Source organism: Corapipo altera, unplaced genomic scaffold (genome assembly GCF_003945725.1).
Source record: "Corapipo altera isolate COAL_440 unplaced genomic scaffold, ASM394572v1 96, whole genome shotgun sequence".
Lineage (NCBI taxonomy): Eukaryota > Metazoa > Chordata > Aves > Passeriformes > Pipridae > Corapipo > Corapipo altera.
Window position 1 is genome coordinate 1,087,568 of NW_020884962.1, and position 19,487 is coordinate 1,107,054.

The 19,487-nt window shown below is 68.7% G+C and overlaps 2 protein-coding genes across 2 annotated transcripts in view; both read left to right on the forward strand.

Moving 5' to 3' along the window:
- Nucleotides 1–3,238, forward strand: part of YJEFN3 (YjeF N-terminal domain containing 3) — a 4,819-nt gene extending 1,581 nt beyond the window's left edge. The window contains exons 3-6 of the mRNA XM_027664209.1: nt 1,032–1,142; nt 1,247–1,360; nt 1,844–1,994; nt 3,006–3,238. Of these exons, the coding sequence (XP_027520010.1) occupies nt 1,032–1,142; nt 1,247–1,360; nt 1,844–1,994; nt 3,006–3,205 (576 nt within the window). The 3' untranslated portion in view covers nt 3,206–3,238. The remainder of the gene's footprint in view (nt 1–1,031; nt 1,143–1,246; nt 1,361–1,843; nt 1,995–3,005) is intronic.
- A 991-nt stretch (nt 3,239–4,229) lies between these two features.
- CILP2 (cartilage intermediate layer protein 2) lies at nt 4,230–9,810 on the forward strand. The gene is made up of 9 exons (XM_027664210.1): nt 4,230–4,290; nt 5,135–5,233; nt 5,456–5,728; nt 5,955–6,137; nt 6,354–6,512; nt 6,590–6,850; nt 6,964–7,072; nt 7,149–7,306; nt 7,418–9,810. Exons 1-9 carry the CDS (start codon nt 4,230–4,232, stop codon nt 9,808–9,810), a joined length of 3,696 nt encoding a protein of 1,231 aa, XP_027520011.1.
- Nucleotides 9,811–19,487: the final 9,677 nt, after the last annotated feature.

Below are 19,487 nucleotides of genomic sequence, written 5' to 3' on the forward strand. Positions count from 1 at the left end.
AGAAATATTTTGGTGTTGGAGCCTCTCGGGGCCGCCCCGGGGCTGCCCCCGGGGCCGCAGCATCCCCGGCCCCGCGGGGGCTGAGCATCCTCCCCGTGGGGCCGAGCATCCTCCTCTTCCTCCGGGAGAACCCCCAGCCCCGGCATCCCCCCGCCCCAAGCCGGGGTCCCCGGGCATTGTCCCCTCGGGCACGTCCCTGGGAGGCGCTGGCAGCGCGGTCGGCGCCGGGGCAGGGCCGGGGCCGGGCTCACACGGGCCGGGAGCTCCGGGCGCTGGCGGGGGGACGGGACCCGGAGCCAGGCTCCGTGAGCAGGAAAAAATCCGTCAATGGATAAACAGCGTCCCCGGGCAGGCTCCTGGTATGTGGAGCACGGAGCCGCCTCCCTGCAGCTGGCGGGGAGCCCCCGGGCCCGCGGGCACCGGCCCGGCCTGGGCAGTGTCCTGAGCCCACCGTGGGCATCCTCCTGATCCCACCGTGGGCATCCTCCTGATCCCACCGTGGGCATCCTCCACATCACACCGTGGGCACTGCTGGAATGTCACCATGGGCATCATCCTCATCCCACCGTGGGCATCATCTTCATCCTACTGTAGGCACCACCCTCATCCCACCACTGGCACCATCCCCATCCCATCCTGGGCATCATCCTCATCCCACTCGGGCCCTCTCCTGCCCCACCCCAGGTGCCACCCGAGTCCTGCCGTTGATGCCACCCCCCATCCAATCCCACTCCTTGCCCTGCCATGGATCCCATCCCCATCCTGCCACATGTGCCACCCCCATCCCACCCTGGGGATTGTCACCATCCCACCCCATGCCCTGTCCCGCCCTGGGCACCATCCCCCCTCCCCACCCTGCTCCATGTGCCACCCCCATCCCACCCTGGGCACCATCCCCACTCCACCCCACCGCGTGGGTCCCCTTACCCCTCCCTCCCCGACGCCCCTGCCCCCTCGCTGTGCCCGGGTGCCGTTTGGGGGTGGCGTGGTGACACGGGGAGGTGGTGACCGGCCATCCCCGTCTCCTCCAGGCGTTCCCGCTGCCCTCGCTGCCCCGGAAGCAGCCCACGGTGCTGGTGGTGTGCGGGCCGGCGCAGAACGGGGCCATCGGGCTGGTGTGTGCCCGGCACCTCCGCAGCTTTGTGGGTACCTCCCTCCCCTCCTCCTCCTCCTCCTCCTCCTCCTCCTCCCCTTCATCCCCGAGCGATGCCGGACCCCGAGCCCGACCCCTCCCCTCCGCCCGCAGGACTACGAGCCCACCATCTTCTACCCCAAGCGCTCCCCGGACCCCCTGTACCGGGATTTCACGACGCAGTGCGAGAAGATGGACATCCCCTTCCTCTCCTACCTGCCCACCGAGGTCAGACCCCCCAGCCCCCTCAGTCCTCCCAGGCCCCAGCCCCTCACAGCCCCCCAGCCCCGCACAGCCTCCCAGCCCCGCACTCCCCGCCCGACAGCACCGAGTTTATTCCTCCCTTTTCCCTCCCCTTCTTCCCCCCCCGCCCGGTCCCGGCTCTGCTGGGAGCCCGGGGATGCCATGAAATCCAGCGGCGGCTGCCGCGGCCCCGCCAGCCACCGGCTCTGTTGTTTTTGGAAGCCTCCGGGCCGGGGCGGGAGGAATTTGACCCAAAATCGCTGCCCTGGCCGCGGCCGCGCGTCTCGGCGTGCCGGGCTCTGCCCCCCCTCCCTCCTCCTCACCTCGGGGGGGATTTTCTTGGCCGTAGCCGCTGGTTGAGTCCAGTTCTGCAGGAAAACGGGATCCCCGCGTGGGCCGGGGCCGGTCTCTGGGTGGGGGGTGACGCGGGGACCCCCCCGGGTGTGTGTGTCCCCCCCCCCCCAAAAGGTGCAGCTGATCAACGACGCCTACAACGCCGTGGTGGACGCCGTGCTGGGAGCCGAGGCGGAGGTGGGCGAGGGGAGGGAGCCCTGTGCCGCCATCCTGGCCACCCTCAAGCACATCCGCATCCCCATCGTCAGCCTGGATGTGCCCTCAGGTGCCCAGCCCCCCCCCCCCCCCGGGATGGGCCCCCCCCCCCCCCGACCCGCCGCTCCTCGCATTCCTCACCACCCCCCAATCCCCCCGCCCCCGGTGTTGTCACCGCGCCCTCCGCGGTGTCACCTCAGTGCCCGGGCACCCGCGGTGCCCTCCCAGGGTGGGGACATCCCCGGGGACCCCCCCCGCTGTCCCCCCCCAGCCTGGCAGCGCCCGCGGGGCGAGGCGGATCCGCTCCATGCGTTCGGGGCATCCGCGGTAAATAACAAACTCCCCGAACTGAGACATGATGTAATTTGAAAACACCCGGGCGTCTGGTGGCCAGGCCTGGAATTGTCATCACATCACCCCCCCCCCCCGGCGTGTCCCCCCCCCCCCCCCCCCGGGCGAAACCCGGGCCCCCGCGCCCCCGCTGGTGAATCCCCACCAAGAAAAACCCCGCGTGGAGCCAGCCCGGGGGCGGTGCCGCGGGGGGAACACGCTCCTCATCCTCCCCGTGCCCTCCCCACCCCTCACCGGCAACGCCTCGACCCCTGGGGTCACCCCTGAGCCCCTCTCTGTGTCCCCACAGGGTTGGAGGTGTTTTTGGGGGAGTCACTCCCTGAACCTCTCTCTGTGTTTCCACAGGGTGGGACGTGTCGAGCTTGATTCCCCTTTCTGTGTCTCAACTGTGTGGGCACCTCCCCTGGGGTCACCCCTTCTCCCCCTCCCCACAGGGTGGGAAGTGTCCCCTGGGGTCACCCCCGAGCCCCTCTCCCTGTCTCCTCTTCTCAGGATGGGACGTGTCCCCTGGGGTCACCTCCTCCCTGTGTGGGTGGGGATAGGGCAGGTCCCCTGGGGTCACCCCTTCTCCCTGTCCCCACAGGGTGGGAAGTGGCCCCTGGGGTCCCCCTGAGCCCTCTCCATGTCCCCACAGGGTGGGAAGTGGCCCCTAGGGTCCCCCCAAGCCCTCCCCGTGTCCCCACAGGGTGGGATGTGCCCCTGTGGTCACCCCCTCTCCGTGTGTCCGCAGGGTGGGACGCAGAGTCCGGGGGCAGTGGTGGGATCAACCCCGATGTCCTGGTGTCCCTGGCAGCCCCCAAGGAGTGTGCCCGGCGCTTCCTGGGCCGCCAGCACTTCGTGGCCGGGCGGTTCCTGCCCTACGACGTCCAGAAGAAGTTCGAGCTCAACCCCCCCGAGTACCCCGGCACCGAGTGCGTGGTGGCCCTGTGAGCCCCCCAAATAAAGTGCTTGGTGGCTCCTCCTCAGGGTCTGTGTGGGGTCAGGGTGAGGGGACGGTGCCATCCCGGTGGGGTTGGGGTTGGGGGTTGTGCTGGGACTCGGTTCCACACTCGGGGACTCGGCTCAACCCCCCCCGTGTGTCCCCCGGGAGCTGTTCCTGGGCACGGGCCTGGTGTGACCTCCCCTATGGGGACACGGGCAGCCGGGGGGGCCCCATGGGTGGCTGTGGGGTCCCTGGTGCTGCCACATCCCCCTGCAGCCCGAATCTCCCGGAAAACACCGGGAAAGGGTCGCTGGGGCAGCCCCCCCTCCACGGGGTGGTCATCACCAGTGACCAGTCACCGCTGGGGACTGTCCCCCCCCCCCCGCCCCAGCAGGGAGAGTGTTCGTGACCCCAGTGCAGCCCCTGGAGCTGCCTCCCCCTCGGGGGGCTCAGCGCAGCCGGAGCTCCGGGGAATGCAGGGAATGCGCCGGGATTTCCGCCGGTCGGGCCGAGGGAGGGGGCTGGGGGTGACCTGGGGCCGGGGGGGGGTGGTCCCCACGCCGCCAGCCCCTGTCACACGGGGTGTTTTGCATCCCGAAACCCCGGAGGGGCAGTGGGGAGCCGTGCCCGGTGCCAGCCCCACCCTGAGCTCTCTCGGCGCTCCCAGGGCACGGCAGCGGTGCCGGGGCAGCGCCCACCGAGCACCGAGACCCCCCCCGCCCTTCAGCGGTGCCAGGGCAGCGCTGGCACCCCCAGCTCATCCCCAGCCGCGGCAGCGCCGAGGCCGGGCTCGCTCTCGCCTCTTCCCCTTCCCTCCCTCCGCATTCCCAAGTGCATCCAATTTTAGCAGCTTTGCAAAAACAAACCCTCAAGTTTCCCGGGCTGGAGCGGCGGCACGGCCGGCTCGGGGAGGGCTCCTTCCCGCTTCCCACTTGGACACGGCTCCGGCCCCGCGTGCCAGGAGCGAGGGGGACAGGCCTCCTATAAAGCCCCGCGGAGCCGTTCCCGCTCCCAGTGCCGGCAGGAGCAGCCATGGGGGAGCTGGCGCTGGCACTGCTGGCGCTCGCCGCCCTGCACGGGGCAGGAGCCACAGGTAAGGGCGGCTCTGCCACCCGCCCGTGGCACGGGGACCACATTCCCGGGGGCTGGAGGTGGTGGAGAGGGGCAGGGTGGGGATGAGGAGGAGGATGGGGATGGGGATGGGGATGGGGCTGAGCGCTCGCCAGAGGTGTGCTGGGACTGGTGTGTGCTGGGACTGGTGTTGTGTGCTGGGACTGGTGGTGTGTGCTGGGACTGGTGGTGTGTGCCGGGGCCAGACGTGTGCCAGGGTGGTGGTGACAGCTGGGATGGTCACAGCTGGGATGGTCACAGCTGGATGGTCCCTCTGGCATCTGACACCTCGGTGATGCTCAGGGGGTTTTGTCCTCCCCTGGGCCGTGGCACTGGAGGGGAGGGGACATGTCCCACGCCGTGTCCCCGCCAGCCCTGTTGGCTCTGGCACTGGGTGGCTGAGCCCCAGGAAGGCCCAGCTGGCTCGGTGTGACACCGGGTTCGTGCCCTGGTGGGTGGAGTGTGGGCACCCGGGGTCATGTCCTTGTCCCACATCCCCCCTGGGGACAAGTTCATCCTAGGACAGCCGGGAGATCCCAGGCAGCGTTTTCCATGGACACCCCTGGGTTCATCCCTGGCTGCCAGGAGGCTGTGGCCTCTCCTCGGCCACCCTGGGCAGTGTCACCAGCTGTGACACCCCGTGGAGCTGATAAATCTCACCCCAAACCCCCTTTCTGGATGACTGTGGGGGCCTGGGGGGCTCAGGGTCCCCATTCCTGCTGGGACAAAGCTTTGCTTTGGTACCCATGGCTCAGCCAGGGACCCTCTGTGTGCCCCTGGAATGGGGTGCCCTGCTCTGGGGTTCTCCCACCCTTTGCATCCCCCAGAGCCCCTGGAGAATGACTCGGAGCCCGGGAAGAGCGGAACGATGGGAAAGCCCTGGAAAGCTGCGCCCAGCCCGGCAGAGCTGGACCTGGACACGGCAGGTACGGCTGTCCCTGAGCCCCCAGCAGACACCGTGTCCCCCCAGTGCCACACAAGGCAACGCCCACCCTGTGCCACCCACCCCGCGGGACCCCCAAACTCCCTTCTGCTCCCCAGCATTCCCACACCACATCCCTCCATCCCCACGTCCCCGGGATGTCCCCGGGTGTCACCCCAGGGTGCCCAGGGGGAGCGGGGGGCACTCAGGGCCGGCTCCATCCCAGGTAAAGGTGCCGAGTGGACGTCCTGGTTCAACATCGACCACCCCGGGGGGGACGGGGACCACGAGAGCCTGGAGGCCATTCGCTTCTACTACCGGGGCCGCGTCTGCGAGCGGCCCGTGGCCATCCAGGCCCGGACCACCGAGTGGGAGCTGCCCGAGGAGGTGGGCGAGGTGGTGCACGCCAGCCCCAAGAGGGGCTTTCGCTGCATCAACAAGGAGCAGCCTCCGGGCAAGACCTGCTCCAACTACCACATCCGCTTCCTCTGCCCGCTGGGTGAGTCCCCCCTGCATCCCACGTGCATCCCAAATGCATCCCACCTGTGTCCCACCTCCCCAAACCCCACTGACACCTCACAGGGGGTCCGCACCCATCGCTGTGCCCTCCCCTTGCTCATCACCCCCCTGCTCCCCCTCCCAGCGGGAGCTGCGGATCCCCCGGGGCAGCCACCCCTCGTGGTGCTGCTGGCGGGTCCCCAGTTAAGGCCTGTGCCCCTCCCCAGAGCACATCTACTGGTCCCACTGGTCCTCGTGGAGCCCCTGCTCGCGCCGGGCCTGCGGCAGCAGCGGCACCCAGACCCGCACCCGCCGCTGCCTCAGCGCCCGCCCCGCGGCCGCGCTCAAGGAGGTCAAGTGCAAGGGCAAAGCCGTGGAGCGCCGGCCCTGCAGCGCCGGGCCCTGCCCAGGTAGGGACCCCAAAACCCCCCTGCCAGCACCCACCTGCCCCCCGGGTGCTGCTCGTCCCCCGGTGACACCCACCTCGGGCTCTGCCGGTGTGAGGGATCCCGTGGAGACGTGAACCGGGGCTGCCCCCCTGTCTGGGGACCCTCCGTGCTTCACCACCCCAGACCGGGCGTCGAGGGGCCCGTGGTGCCCGATTCCCACGCGGTGTCCCCCCGCAGAGCCCACCTGGACGGAGTGGGGCTCCTGGGGCCCCTGTTCCCGCAGCTGCGGCAGCGCCGGGACGCGCGTCCGGCGCCGGAGCTGCGAGGCCGCCAAGAAGACGCTGTGCCCCGGCCGCCCCACCGAGGTGCAGAAATGTCCCCCCTCGCCCTGCCCAGGTACCGCCCTCGGGGACGTGGGGACCCCCTCCCCGGTGCCCGCCGGCCCCAGGGGTCTGAGCTCCGTGCCCCCGCAGCCTGCCCCGAGCACACGCTGCAGGGCACCGTCCTCACGGGCGCCGGGGCGGCGCTGCCAGACGCCAGGATCTACCTGGAGGGCTCCCCACCGGCGCTGCTGGGCCGCAGTGACGCCCACGGGCGCTTCACCGTCACCGCGGGGCTGTGCCAGGGCAGTGCCAACATCAGTGCCCACCACGAGGGCTTCACCCCGGCGCTGGCACCCGTCTCCTCCAACGGCACCGGCGCGGCCCCGGTGCTCCTGAGGCTGCAGCGGCTGGGTGAGCACGGTGGTGTGGGTGGGGGGCAGTGCACCCCTCGAGGGGTCACCCCAAAGGGTGCAGGGGGCGATCTGGGGGTGCCCATGGCTCGTTCTGCCTCCCCCCCCTCGCAGAGAAGCCCTACATGGTGCTGCACCCCAGGGCCCAGGTCCGGGAGGCCGGGCAGGACGTGACCTTCTGCTGCAAAGCCTCGGGCACCCCCGTGCCCAAGAAGTACTACTGGTGAGGCGGGCCGGGGGGGGGGCAGGGGAGGGCAGCGCCGGGCGCGTCCCCGCTGAGCCCGTCCCCGTGCCCGCAGGTACCATAACGGGACGCTGCTGGACAGGAAGGGGCAGCAGCCTGGTGGCCGCCTGGCACTGCAGGGGCTGGCACTGGAGCAGGCTGGCACCTACCACTGCAAGGCCAGCTCCGAGGCAGGTGCCATCCGCTCGGCGCCGGCACAGCTCACCGTGCTGGGTGAGAACGGGATGGGTCTCGCCGGCCACGGCGTCGCCCTGGGGTGGGGAGCACGCCCTGACCCCCCTGACCCCACTGACCCCACTAACCCCGACCCCTCCATGCCCCCAGCCCAGGGCCAGCAGAGCTGCCGCTCGGAGCCGGAGCCGAGCCTGGTGGAGCTGCCCAGCGAGTGCCCCCGGGACGCCGCCGGCTCCCGCCACTACAACGTGGGCCGGTGCCCTCCCTCCCCGTGCCCCGGCGGCCCCGGCGACCCCTCAGGCTGCGGGGGGGGCGTGGGGCACTGCTGTGGGGTGCGCAGGATGGAGCTGCGGGAGATCCCCTGCGCCGGCTCCCTGCTGCCCGTCAAGGTGGTGGCCGAGTGCGGCTGCGGGCCCTGCGCCCAGCCCCGCGTGCTGGTGCAGGGCCGGGTGACGGCGGCCGACACCGGGGAGCCCCTGCGCTTCGGGCAGATCTTCCTGGGCGGCAGGAAGGTGGGATTCACCGGCTACAAGGGCTCCTTCACCATCGAGGTGCCGCCGGACACGCGGCGCCTGGTGGCTCGCTTCGTGGACCGGCAGCAGCGGTTCCTGGACGCCGTCAAGGTCCTGCCCTTCGACCCCCGCGGGGGCAGCGTGTACCAGGAGGTGAAGGTGCTGCGGAAGAAGGAGCCGGTGGATCTGGACGGCAGCCGGGGCAATGCCATCCCTCTGGGCGAGGCGAGCGGCCAGGAGCCCATCGGGGAGCTCGTCCTTCCCGCCGGCGCCTTCCTGCGCCCCTCCGGGGAGGTTTTCAACGGCACGGTCAGAGCCAGCGTCACCTTCCTGGACCCCAGGGACGTGGCGACGGCCAGCGCCGCCTCCAGCGACCTCAGCTTCGCCGACGCCGAGGGCGAGATCGTCCCCCTGCGCACCTACGGCATGTTCTCCGTGGATTTCCGGGAGGGGGAGAGCGGCGCGGCGCTGCAGACGGGGCCGGTGCAGGTGCGGATGGACACGGGGCAGGTCTGGATGCCGGAGCACCTGCAGAAGATGAAGTTGTGGTCCTTGAACCCCGAGACCGGCCTGTGGGAGGAGGAGGGGATCCTCCGCCCGGCCGCGGGCAGCCGGCGGAAGAGGGAGGAGAGGACCTTCCTGGTGGGGAACCTGGAGATCCGGGAGCGGCGCCTCTTCAACCTGGACGTGCCGGAGGATCGCCGCTGCTTCGTCAAGGTCAGGGCCTACAGCAACGAGAAGTTCAACGCCTACGAGCAGCTGGAGGGGGTGGTCATCAGCCTCATCAACCTGGAGCCCCAGCCCGGCTACCCCTCCAACCCCCGCGCCTGGGGCCGCTTCGACAGCGTGGTGACGGGCCCCAACGGCGCCTGCCTGCCCGCCTTCTGCGACGGCCAGCGCCCCGACGCCTACTCGGCCTATGTCACCGCCACGCTGGGCGGGGAGGAGCTGGAAGCCGTGGCCTCCAGCCCCAAGCTCAACCCCGGTGCCGTCGGGGTGTCCCAACCCTACCTGGGCAAGCTGGGCTACCGCCGCTCGGACCACGACGACCCCGACCTGAAGAAGACGGCCTTCCAGATCAACGTGGCCAAGCCCGACCCCAACAACGTCGACGAGAGCAACGGCCCCATCTACTCGTACCGCAGCCTGGAGGAGTGCGAGCGGGCGCCCGCCAGCGCCAACCACCTGCGCTTCTACCGCGTGGAGGTGGAGAAGTACGAGTACAACGTGGTGCCCTTCAGGGAGAGCGACCTGACCTCCTGGACCGGGGACTACCTGTCGTGGTGGCCCAACCCCCAGGAGTTCAGGGCCTGCTACATCAAGGTGCGGATCGAGGGGCCGCAGGAATACATGGTGAGGTCGCGGAACGCGGGGGGCACCCACCCCCGCACCCGGGGGCAGCTCTACGGGCTGCGGGACGCGCGCAGCGTGCGGGACCTGGCGCTGGACGGCACCTCGGCGGCCTGCGTGGAGTTCAAGTGCAGCGGGATGCTCTTCGACCAGAGCCTGGCCGACCGCACCCTGGTGTCCATCGTGCCCCAGGGCAGCTGCCGCCGCACGGCCGTGAACAACCTCCTGAGCGAGTACCTGAGCCGGCACCCGCCGCCGGCCGACAACAACCACACCGGCGCCTTCGCCATGCTGGCCCCGCTGGACCCGCTGGGCCACAACTACGGCATCTACACGGTGACGGACCAGAACCCGCGCCTGGCCAAGGAGATCGCCATCGGCCGCTGCTTCGACGGCACCTCCGACGGCTTCTCGCGGGAGATGAGGGCGGGCGCGGGCACGGCCGTCACCTTCTCGTGCCAGGAGCGGCCGCCGGGCCGGGAGAGCTTCTTCCAGCGCCTGCTGACGGCCCCGGCCGAGGCGCTGGCCGAGATCCGCCGGGAGATGGGGGCCGGCGAGCTGCGCCGCGCCCCCCCCGAGGTGATGGACTTCGCCTCCGGCGCCCGGGCCCCGGGCCCCACGCCCACCCGCCGGACCCCCAGCAGCCCGCGGAGGCCGGGCCGGATCCGGGGCCGGCCCTGAGCGCCGCGGGCCCCCCGCGCCCCCTCCCCGGCCCGGCTCCGCCCTCCCTTTCCCCGTCGCTTTTTACCCGCGCTCATTTATAACGACCGGGGGTGGGGAGGGGGACGCGCCGGGGACACGCGGAGCGGGACCCTCCCGGGGCACGGGACCGCGGGGACGTGGGGAGCGGGGGGTCAGCGGGCCCCCGTCGGCCTCGCCAGCCCCCCCCGGTGCTGCCCCTGCCCCCGGCCCGGCCCCGCGCGGGGCAGCTCTTGGTGCTCAGCCCCGGGACAGCGGGGCCCCGGCCCCGCGGGGTATTTAAATAAAAGGAATAAAAGAGGGGGTGGAAGTAAAGAGGGGACAGGGTTGGGATGGGAAGGGGGTCCCCACCCTGCGGAGCTCCCAGGGCTGAGGGTACCGGGAGCTGGGAGCGCCCGTCACATCCTTGGGCCCCACAGGGAATCGGGGGGCTTGGAGGGGGGAAAACGCCGGGATAACCTGGGTAAGATGCCCTCCCTGTGGTGCCAGCCCTCCAGCCGCGGTGCCAGCCCCCCCTTCCCCCGGCACCCTCGGTGACCCCGCGGCACGGGGGGCAGGTTTGTACATTATTTATTACAAAATATAGAGTTGTATGTACACCCGCCTGGCTGCTGGGCTTCTCGGGGGGGGGAGGCGGAGGGGGCAGACACGTGTGTCCCCCTCCCTCCTCGGTGCGTTCCCCCCCCTCCCCAAACCCTGCCCCTGTTCGGTAGCACCGTCCCGGCGGCTCCTGTTTGCCTTGGGGCCGGTTCAGCCGGGCTGGCGGAGGCGCGGGGGGCCCCGTGCCAGCTCCCCGCGGCCGGGGGACGTGGCAGCTGGGGAGGGGGGGCCCCATCCAGCCCCAGGCCCCCCCCCCCGGCACAAGGATGTGCCCAGTGCAGGAGCCGGGTGCCTCCCGGGTGACCCCAACCAGGGCGAGGGGCAGGGGGTGTCCGTCCAGCTGACGTCTGTCTGTCCCCCTCAAGGCTCGTGGTGGGTTTTGTGGGTCCCCCCCCCGCGCCCCCTCCCACCCGCGGCTCCGGCGGATGCTGTAATGGAACAGGCGGCGTTTATGGGGCCAAACCCGGGACAACATTTCCCTTTTACAACCCGCTTTGGCCCCAGCGAGGCATTTTTTCACCCTTTCGCTGGATGCGGCCGCTGGAGAGATCAAAGGGGACACGAGGCCCCCGGGGGGGGGGGGGGGGGGGGGCTGTAGGGTGGGTTTTGCCAAATCAGCAGCCAAATCCCAGCCCCTCTCCCTCCCCATCCCACCGGGATCGGAACCCACCGCAGCCGGATGCCGGCACGTCGGGCGGGCGACGCCTCGGCACAACCAGGGAGGAGGCACCTGGAATGCAGAGATTCCATCCTGGGGGTCCCACTCCCGCCCAAAACCTGGGTGCAGCCTGTTCCTGGGCGCTGTTTTTCCCTGGATGCTGCATATCCCTGGATGCCGCCTGTCCCTGGATGCTCCCTGTCCCCGAGTGCTGGATACTGCCTGTCCCGTGTGCTGCCTGTCCCTGGATGCTGCTTATCCTGGGTTCTATTTATCCCTGGATGCCGTTTTTCCCTGGATGCTGCTTTTCCCTGGATGTTGTCTGTCCCCGGGTGCCGGGAGTTGTCCCGCAGGGATCCACGTCCCCTTCCACAGGGATATCCGAGGGATGCTCCCCCACGGACACCGCTGGCAGCAGCCGAGGGGCCGGGCGGGCCGGGGGGGCCGGGATCCGGGGGGAATGCCAGCGGGCAGGGTTGTTTTCCACCATCTGCTTGGCTCGGAGCAGGCAGCAGCGCGGGCAGGGCAGATGGAAGCGGCTCCCGCTGCTATTTATGGAACCGGGAAGGAGAACGGGGGGGAAAAGGCAGAAAAGCAGCAGGCAAAGGGGCTGGTGGGACCCCCTGGATCCCACCCCGGTGCCAGCCGTGCCCTGGGGTACTCCAGGCTCTGGGATGGGGAGGGGGATGTAGGGGGGAGCCGAGGGGTGGCCGGGGACTCCCCCCAGCCCCAGGGGCACGGAGCAGGGATGGGGGCACAGGGGCAGGGATGTGCCAGGGCTGTGGGAGGTCCGTGCTGGGTGTCCAGCCCAGCCCCACATTCCCGAGGGCTGGAAACCCGCCCGGGGTCATGGGCTGGGCTGGGGGCTGCAGCCAAAACCCTCCTGCTGCTCCCCCCGGGTGTGGGACTCTCATCCCCAATCCCGAGGGTCCTGCACCTTCCAGGCTCTGGATAAGGAGCCCCCTTGGTGTTGATCCCCCCCAGCCAGGCAGGCCCACACCCCACCTGTGTGCCACGGGCACCGAAACAACCCCCTGGTCCCTCCCGGCTTCCAGGCCATGCTGAGCATCCCTGGCTGCCAGCTGGGATACTTCGGCCTCTAATTCCCTAATCCCGTGCAGAAACGGCCGGTGTATGGATCTGTGGGACCCACAGCAGCTCCAGAGTGGGATACCGGTGGGGGGAATACCATGGAGACCCCACCCTGGACCCTCCAGCTGTGGGATGGAGAACCCGGCGGGGATTTCTGGAGCACAACCACCTCGGGGTCAGAAAGGTCGGGTTTGGGGTTTCTCAGCTCCTTGGAGTGGGGGAAGCTCCCGGCTCTGCTTCGCCACAGGAGACTGGGAATGGAGCAAGGATCCCCTTGGGAGTCCCCCAGCACCCATGAGGTGTTGTGGTGACCGAGATGTGTGTTTGTGTGTGAGTCCATCCAGCTCCAACGCTGCCCTGGAGGCAGGGACAGGGATGGGAACGCGGTGGCGGGAGCGCGGGATGCGGGCGAGGGGACACCGCGAGCACCAGGATCCCTGCGGCGATGGGAAAGGCAGGTGGGGGCGGCTCAGCTGCTTCTTGTTACCCCCCGGCCCCCGGCCAAGAGGGAATAGCAGAGCAGGGAAGGGAACGGGAGCCCAGAGCCGGCAGCTCCCGGCCCGCCCCGGCAATTAGGGATGGCCCGAGCCCAAGGGCAGCGGGAAGAGGATGTGCCGGCACATCGGCCCCCACGGCGGGGAAGGGGCTCCTGCTTGGATATTCCCCCCCTCCAACAGCATCCCTGCATCCCCCAAACTCCCCCCCCAGCCCCCCAGGGAGGTGGGATCCAAGGAAAGGGGGTTCCACCACGCTGTGCCCCACGAGCACGTCCTGGCTCTGGCCGGGAACAAAAGCTGCTCGGAGCTGGAAAGCACCTTGGGAAGCTGCTCGCTTGCTTCCCTTTCTTTCTTTCTTTCTTTTTTTTTTTTCTTTGAAATAATGGAAAATATAATGACAGTGCCTAAATTAAAATAATAAAAGGAAGCAGCTGAAAAGCCGACCCAAAATAGGAGAAAAACCCCACGTTTCAGGCTGAGAGGGATCAGGCGGGATCAGGGGATGAAAGGGAGAAGCAGAGGAGCTGAGCCAGCCCGGGACCCCCCTCTCAGCCCCTCCGAGGGGTCTGGGGGGGCTGTACCCCACCATCTCCCAGGGCCAAGCCACGGGGTGGGGGCTGAGCAGGGGGGGTGCAGCTGCAGACCCCCAAAATGTGCCCCCGTGAGTCCCCTCCCTGTTCTGCTCCTCGTCCAGCGCAGCAGCTCCTGCTCAGGGGCCTCATCCTGCCTAGGGGGTTCAGAGGGGGCTCCTCCATCCCCCATCCAGAACAGGAGCATCCCTGGGGACCCAAAACCAGAGAATCCCTGGGGATCCCGAAGTGGAGCATCCCTGGGGATCCAGAGCTTCCCGAGGGACCCCAAACCAGAACATTCCTGGGGATCCAGAGCAACCCCAGGGGGCCTAAAATGGGACATCCCAGGAGACCCCAAAGCAGAGCATCTCCCGGTATCCAGAGCATCCCCAGGAACCCCAAACCAGAGAATCCCTGGGAATCCCAAACCAGAGAATCCCTGGGCAGCCCAAAGCAGAGCATCCCCGGGCACCCAGAGCGTCCCCAGGGACCCCAAACGGGAGCATCCCCGGGCTTTGGGAGCATCCCCGTGCATCCAGTCACGGGGGGACACGGGAGGTGCCAGCTCCCCGTCTCTGCCGCCATCCAGCTGCCGAATTCCAGGCCGTCTGGCCAAGAGGCGCTGCTCCGCTCCCGGCATTCCCTCTGGACAACCTGCCGGAGCAGGAAAAAACACCGGCCCCAAACACGGACAAGAGCGGGAACGCGGGGCCCTAATCCTCCCAGAGCGGGGCCGCCGGGGGGTATCACCGCGTGTCCCCCGGGAAAGGGGCTGTCAGGAGCTGGGATCTGGGCGGGGGGAGCAGTGGGAAGCAGGAGAGGGGCTGCCCGGAGCGCTAACACTTGTTTTCCGAAGCGATCCCCAGGCGGGATGCCACGGGAACGGCCGCGCTCCAGTGCGCCGGCTGCGGGACAGCCCTTGCTGCTGCACATTCCTCTCCCAGTTGGTTTTTCAATATATTTTTCGAACCCTTTGCACCTCAATATCGCCGTTCGAAACGAGCCGGCTCTGGAAAAAACATCCCTTCCCAGCTTTTTAAGCTATTTTTGAACCCTTTGGCCCCGGTTCCTCCTCAGGCTCCAAGCCCATAAATAATAATAACAACATCTTTAAAGCCTTTTCGCTGACAGTTCACCGAACCTGCCAGAGCCTTTTCATTCCCCAGATGTCGAAAATCCGCCTCAAAAAAAAAAGAAGAATCAAAAAAAAAAAAAAAAAGAAAAAAAAAAAAAAGAAAAAAAAACCCTGGAAGTTTGGTAAATATTTGGTGTGTTTCTCATTTCGCAGGCATCGCTTTTTTCTATCACATGAAGCAGGAGAATAAAAACTACTAAAAGTGGAGCAGCTATTTCGGGAGCCGCCGGGGGGGGGGGAAGGTGAGGCGGTGGCCGCTGGCTCGGAGCGCCGGGATGAGCCCGGAGCATCCCCGGGGTGGGGCTGCCCGTGCCAGGGCCCCGTGCCCGCGGTCTGGGATCTGTGTCACTCTGCTCAGACCACACCCGAGGTGACCCCCAGCCCAGGCACCCCCAAATCCCAGCTGGTTTCTGCCCCAGGTACCCCATCTCCATACCCCAATTCCTCTGGACTCAGATATCCCATATCCTGAGTACCCCTAATCCCTTATACCCTGGGTGCCCCGTGCCCCTAATCCCCTGTACCCAAGACCCCCCATTCTCTGGGTACCCCATACCCCTAATCCCCCATACCCCACGTGCCCCACATCCCAAGTGCCCTGTACCCCTAATCCCCCATATCCCAGACACCCCAAACTCCAGGTACCCCATACCCCTAATTCTCCATAGTCCAAACACCCCACATTCTAGGTGCCCCATACCCCAAGTACCCTGTACCCTCAATGCCCCATACCCCAGTACCCCCTATCCCAGGTACCCCGTGCCCCCTATTCCTCCTATCCCAGACACCTCAGACTCCAGGTACCCCCCCATACCCCAGACATCCCATACCCTGAGTACCCTGTACCCCTAACCCCCCCATCTCAGGTAGCCCATACCCCCTATTACCCCATCTCTCTAATCCCCCATACCCCGTGTACCCCTAATCCCCCATAACTCAGGTACCCCTTTCCCCCAAAATCTCTCCCCCCCTATTTGCACCCCCCAGTCCCCCTTCCCACCCACCCCAAGGGATGCCCTGCTCCGCGGGGCATCTCATCCCCTCCCGGCAGCTCCGTGGGGTGGCACCGACACCCACACCCCCCCTAGCCGTGCCCCCTTCCCCAGGACATGGATTTGGGGTCCCCCCCGGTGCCCGGAGCAGCCCCGGTGCCGCAGAGCCCGGAGCCAGCCCGGGGTCACCCCTCGCCGCGGTGCCGCGGGGTCGGGAAGCACGTGATTTCCTGGAAAAGTCCCGCTGTTCGAGAAACAGAAACCGCTCGATTTTGGGGTAAAGCTCAAGGTCTCCCTCGCCGGCTCCGGGGCAGGATGGAGATCTCCCGGCCGCACCCCCCGCCCCCGGCCCGGCGCCCCTGGAAGGCGGTGGTGGCCGCGACCCTGGGGGTGGCCGTGGTGGTGGTGGCGGTGACCGTGCCCACCGTGCTGTGCCGCTCGGCCGGGGGCTGTGCCGGGGCCGGGGGTGCCTCGGAGGGGCTGGCACGGCTGGAGGAGGAGCTGGATGTCACCAACCGGTCCCTGGTCGAGGCCCGTGAGCAGCGGGACGGCTGCAGGAAGGAGCTGGTGGGTGTTGGGGGCCGGTGGGGGGTGAGGGTGGCCCCGGACCCCCGAACTGGCTGGTGAGGGGGGATCCTGAGCCGGGCTCTCCAGCCATTCCCTCTGCCCCTGCTCAGGGAGTGCTGGAGGGGAAAGCCTCGGAGCTGAAGCAGGCGCTGGCCGAAGTGATCCGGCTGGAGGGTGAGTCCTGCATGGGGAGAGGGGCAGCAGCAGCCCCTGGGACACCCTGACCCCTGTGTCCTGGTCCTTGTCCCCTGGTACAGCCTGATCCCTTGTGCCCTGGGACGCCCCGGTCCCCATTCCTGGGTCACCTCCATGCCCTGGGACACTGATCCACACCCTTTGGCCCACCTCTCATCCCCCAGGACACCCCAATCCTCACCCCCAGGTCACCCTGGTCACAGTCCCTGGTGCCATCCTGCTCCCCATCCCCTGGGTCACCCTGACCCCTGTGCCCTGACCCCCCTTCTGTCCCCTCCCCTCAGAGGAGAACAAGGAGCTGAGGACAGAGATTTCCCGGCAGCAGGAGCAGCTGGAGCAGGAGCAGAGCCGCAGGTGAGCCCCCTGCCCCCCTCACCCCCCTCACCGCCCCCAGCCCCCTGCTCTGCCACCCACTGTCCCCATCCCTGACAGGGAGGAGCTCCAGCAGCAGAACCAGGCCCTGCAGGAGCAGCTCTGGGACACGAGGAGCCAGCAGACCTCTGGGAACGGGGACAAGCCCTCTGGCCTCCTGCCTCTCCTCCTTCTCCTCCTCCTCCTTGGGTTACTCCTCCGAAAGTGACCCTGAACAGCGGGAACAGGGGCCCGGTGATTCCCTGTCCCCTGGTGTGGGGGGAGGAGGGATTGTCCCCACATGGTGGGGTCTGGGGGTGGGAGTGGGCACAGGGAGCCCCCTCAGCCCTGTCCCCTTCTCAGTCCTGTCCCCTGCTCACCCTGCCCTGGCACCACCAGCTCTGGCCAAACCCCCCGTGGGGACATCCCCGTGGGGGTGATGATTCCTGTCCAGCCACCGGGAGCTGCTCCCAGGGCGAGGGAGGGGACAGGACACAGGGTGGAGGGGACAGAGACGTGCCCTGAGCTGAGGACCCGCGGTTACTCCACGGTTTAGCACTTTTTAACCACCTTCCAATAAAACCTGTGCAAATCCAGTGTTTTGCTGCTGCTGCTGCATCTCTCGGGGATCCAGAGCCCCGACTCGGCAGGGACAGACCGGGGGAACCTCAGCGTCCCACCAGCCCCCCGGGCACATCCCAGCTCGTCCCTGCAGCTGGGACGGAGCCTCGTCCCCTCTTCCAGCACAAACAGAGTCTATTCTGGGCCGTGACCTGCGACCAAACCGCAGCCCAAGGCGGCGTTCGGTGGCAAAAAAAAAAACCCACGCGCGGCAATTACGGCCCCGCGGGGAGCGACACCGGCACAGCCCCGGGCAGGCGCCGCCGGAGCGGCTCCGCGTCCCCCCCCGGGCATGGACCCCGCGGTGCCCAGGGCCACGCTGAAGGTGCTGGCGCTGTGCGCGGCGCTGCTGGTGCTGGTGGCGGCGGTGACGGTGGCGGTGGCGGTGATGGTGTGGCGCTCCGAGGCCGTGGGCAAGCTGCGGGGGTGCCGGGAGCGGGCGGCCAACGAGAGCCGGGAGCTGGGGGAGCGCGTGGTGGAGCTGGAGCGGGAGCGAGCGCGGCTGGAGCGGGAGGAGCGGGCGCTGCGCAGGGAGCTGGCCCGGGCGCGCGGGGACGGCAGGAAGGGCAATGCCAGCCTGGCGTCCTGCCGGGAGCGGGCGGTAGGTGCCGGGGGGGGGGGGGGGGGGGGGATGGGGACAAGGGGGGGTTCTGAGGGACCCTGACTCATGGGATGGGGATGGGGATGGGGGTAACACCCCTCGTCCCTCCACCACCCTGCCCTGTCCCCTCCTTCCTCATGGGGAGCTCCCACCCAGCTCGATCAGGGTGATGCTTCATCCCTCTGGGGGAATTCCAGTCGGGCTCGTGGGAAGCTCCAGCAGCCCCAGGAAGGATGCTGCGGGTGGCTGGGATGGCGAGCTGGGGGTGCCCAGGCGCGTTCCTGCACGGACGCCCCAGAAAGGGAGCCCTGGGTGCCCCCGGTGCCCCGGTGTGGCTCCGTCCGGGGTCAGCTATTCCCGGCTATTCCTGGCCGTGCCCAGGCTGCTCCACACGTGTAATTACCCCATCCCGAAGCAGCAGCGGAGGCCGGAGCGGGCGTTGGGCTCCCAGTTCTCCCCTCCCAGGTATTTTTAGCTGTGGTTCCAGCTGGGAAAGGGCCCGGCCCCAGCGCCGCGGCCGCAACCCGGAGGAAGAGCCGGGTCCCGCCGCCCCTCTCGGGCTCATCCGGCTGAACAATGGCCCTGAGAGGCTGGAAAAATGCTGCTGCTTCCCAGGGCTGGCGCCGGGAGCGGGGCAGGGCTGTGCCGGCTCCTGGGGAGCCCCGTCCCCTCCCTGGCACCAGGGATGGCACCCGTGGCACACTCGGGTGACCTGGGGCTCCTGTGACAACCCACGAGCATCCCTCTGGGGAAGAGGGATTTTCCCCAAATCCATGTCCCCAGCCCTTGGAGGAAGGGGACAGGGGGATGTAGGGTCACCTGGGGCAGCTTGGGGACACTGGTGACCTGGGGGTCTGTGACACTCCTGGGGCTCCTGCACCCTCCCCACACTCAGACTGGGCCATCCCTTCAGGGAAGAGGGATTTCCCCCAAATCCATGAAATAAATGTCCCTACCCCTTGGAGGAATAAGATGGGACCCAAGGCCACCAGGAGTGTGGGGACACCTTGGGGACAGCTTGGGGACAGGGGGTGTCAGTGAGGAGGAGGAGGAGGAGGATGGCTCTGGCAGCTGGCAAAGAGCTGGGGGGACACTGCCCAGCGCTGTCCCCACGTGTCCCCTGCCCCCAGGCCAGGCTGGAGGCCAATGTCACCGCGCTGGGGGACGAGGTGGTGGCCCTGCGGCGCGAGCGGGCGGAGCTGGCCGGGGACAAGGTGGCCCTGCAAGGTGAGCTCTGTCCCCGCGTGGGGCAGGGGTCCCCCCTCACCCCGCACGAGGAGCCCACCCGGGGGGCCCCCCAGCCGGGTTTGGGACGATGCCCGGCGGGGGGGCACTGTGCTTTTGGGGTGTCGGGGCTTGGGGTGACCCCGCTGTCACCGCTGTCCCCCAGAGGAGGTGGCGCGGGGCGCGGAGCTGGCGCGGGGGCTGCGGCGGCGGCTGGAGGAGGCGCTGGAGCAGCAGCGGGCGCTGCGGGAGCGCGGGGAGCGCTGCGAGGGCCGCCAGAGAGAGCTCCAGGACACCCTGTAAGGTCCTTGTCCCCCTCCGCGGCGCGGGCACCCCCAGAGCATCCACCCACCCCAAAACCAGCCACCTCCCCACCCGGCCCCTGTGACATCCTGCCCTGTCCCTCCCTCCCCGTGGGGACCCCCGGCCCCCCACCCCGGGACAGGGGGACCCCCACACGCGGCTCCGCTCTCCCCCCGCAGACGGGATTACGCGGCGGAGCTCGAGGCGCTGCGGCGGCGCGGGAGGGACCGACCGACCGGGCGAAGGTGCCC

Excerpts from the sequence above, each read along its gene's own strand:
- CILP2 (XM_027664210.1), top strand. The coding sequence starts at position 4,230 with ATGGGGGAGCTGGCGCTGGCACTGCTGGCGCTCGCCGCCCTGCACGGG. Across the intron at positions 4,291-5,134 it reads GCACGGGGCAGGAGCCACAG|AGCCCCTGGAGAATGACTCG; the intron begins GTAAGGGCGGCT and ends TGCATCCCCCAG. Across the intron at positions 6,513-6,589 it reads TCCCCCCTCGCCCTGCCCAG|CCTGCCCCGAGCACACGCTG; the intron begins GTACCGCCCTCG and ends GTGCCCCCGCAG.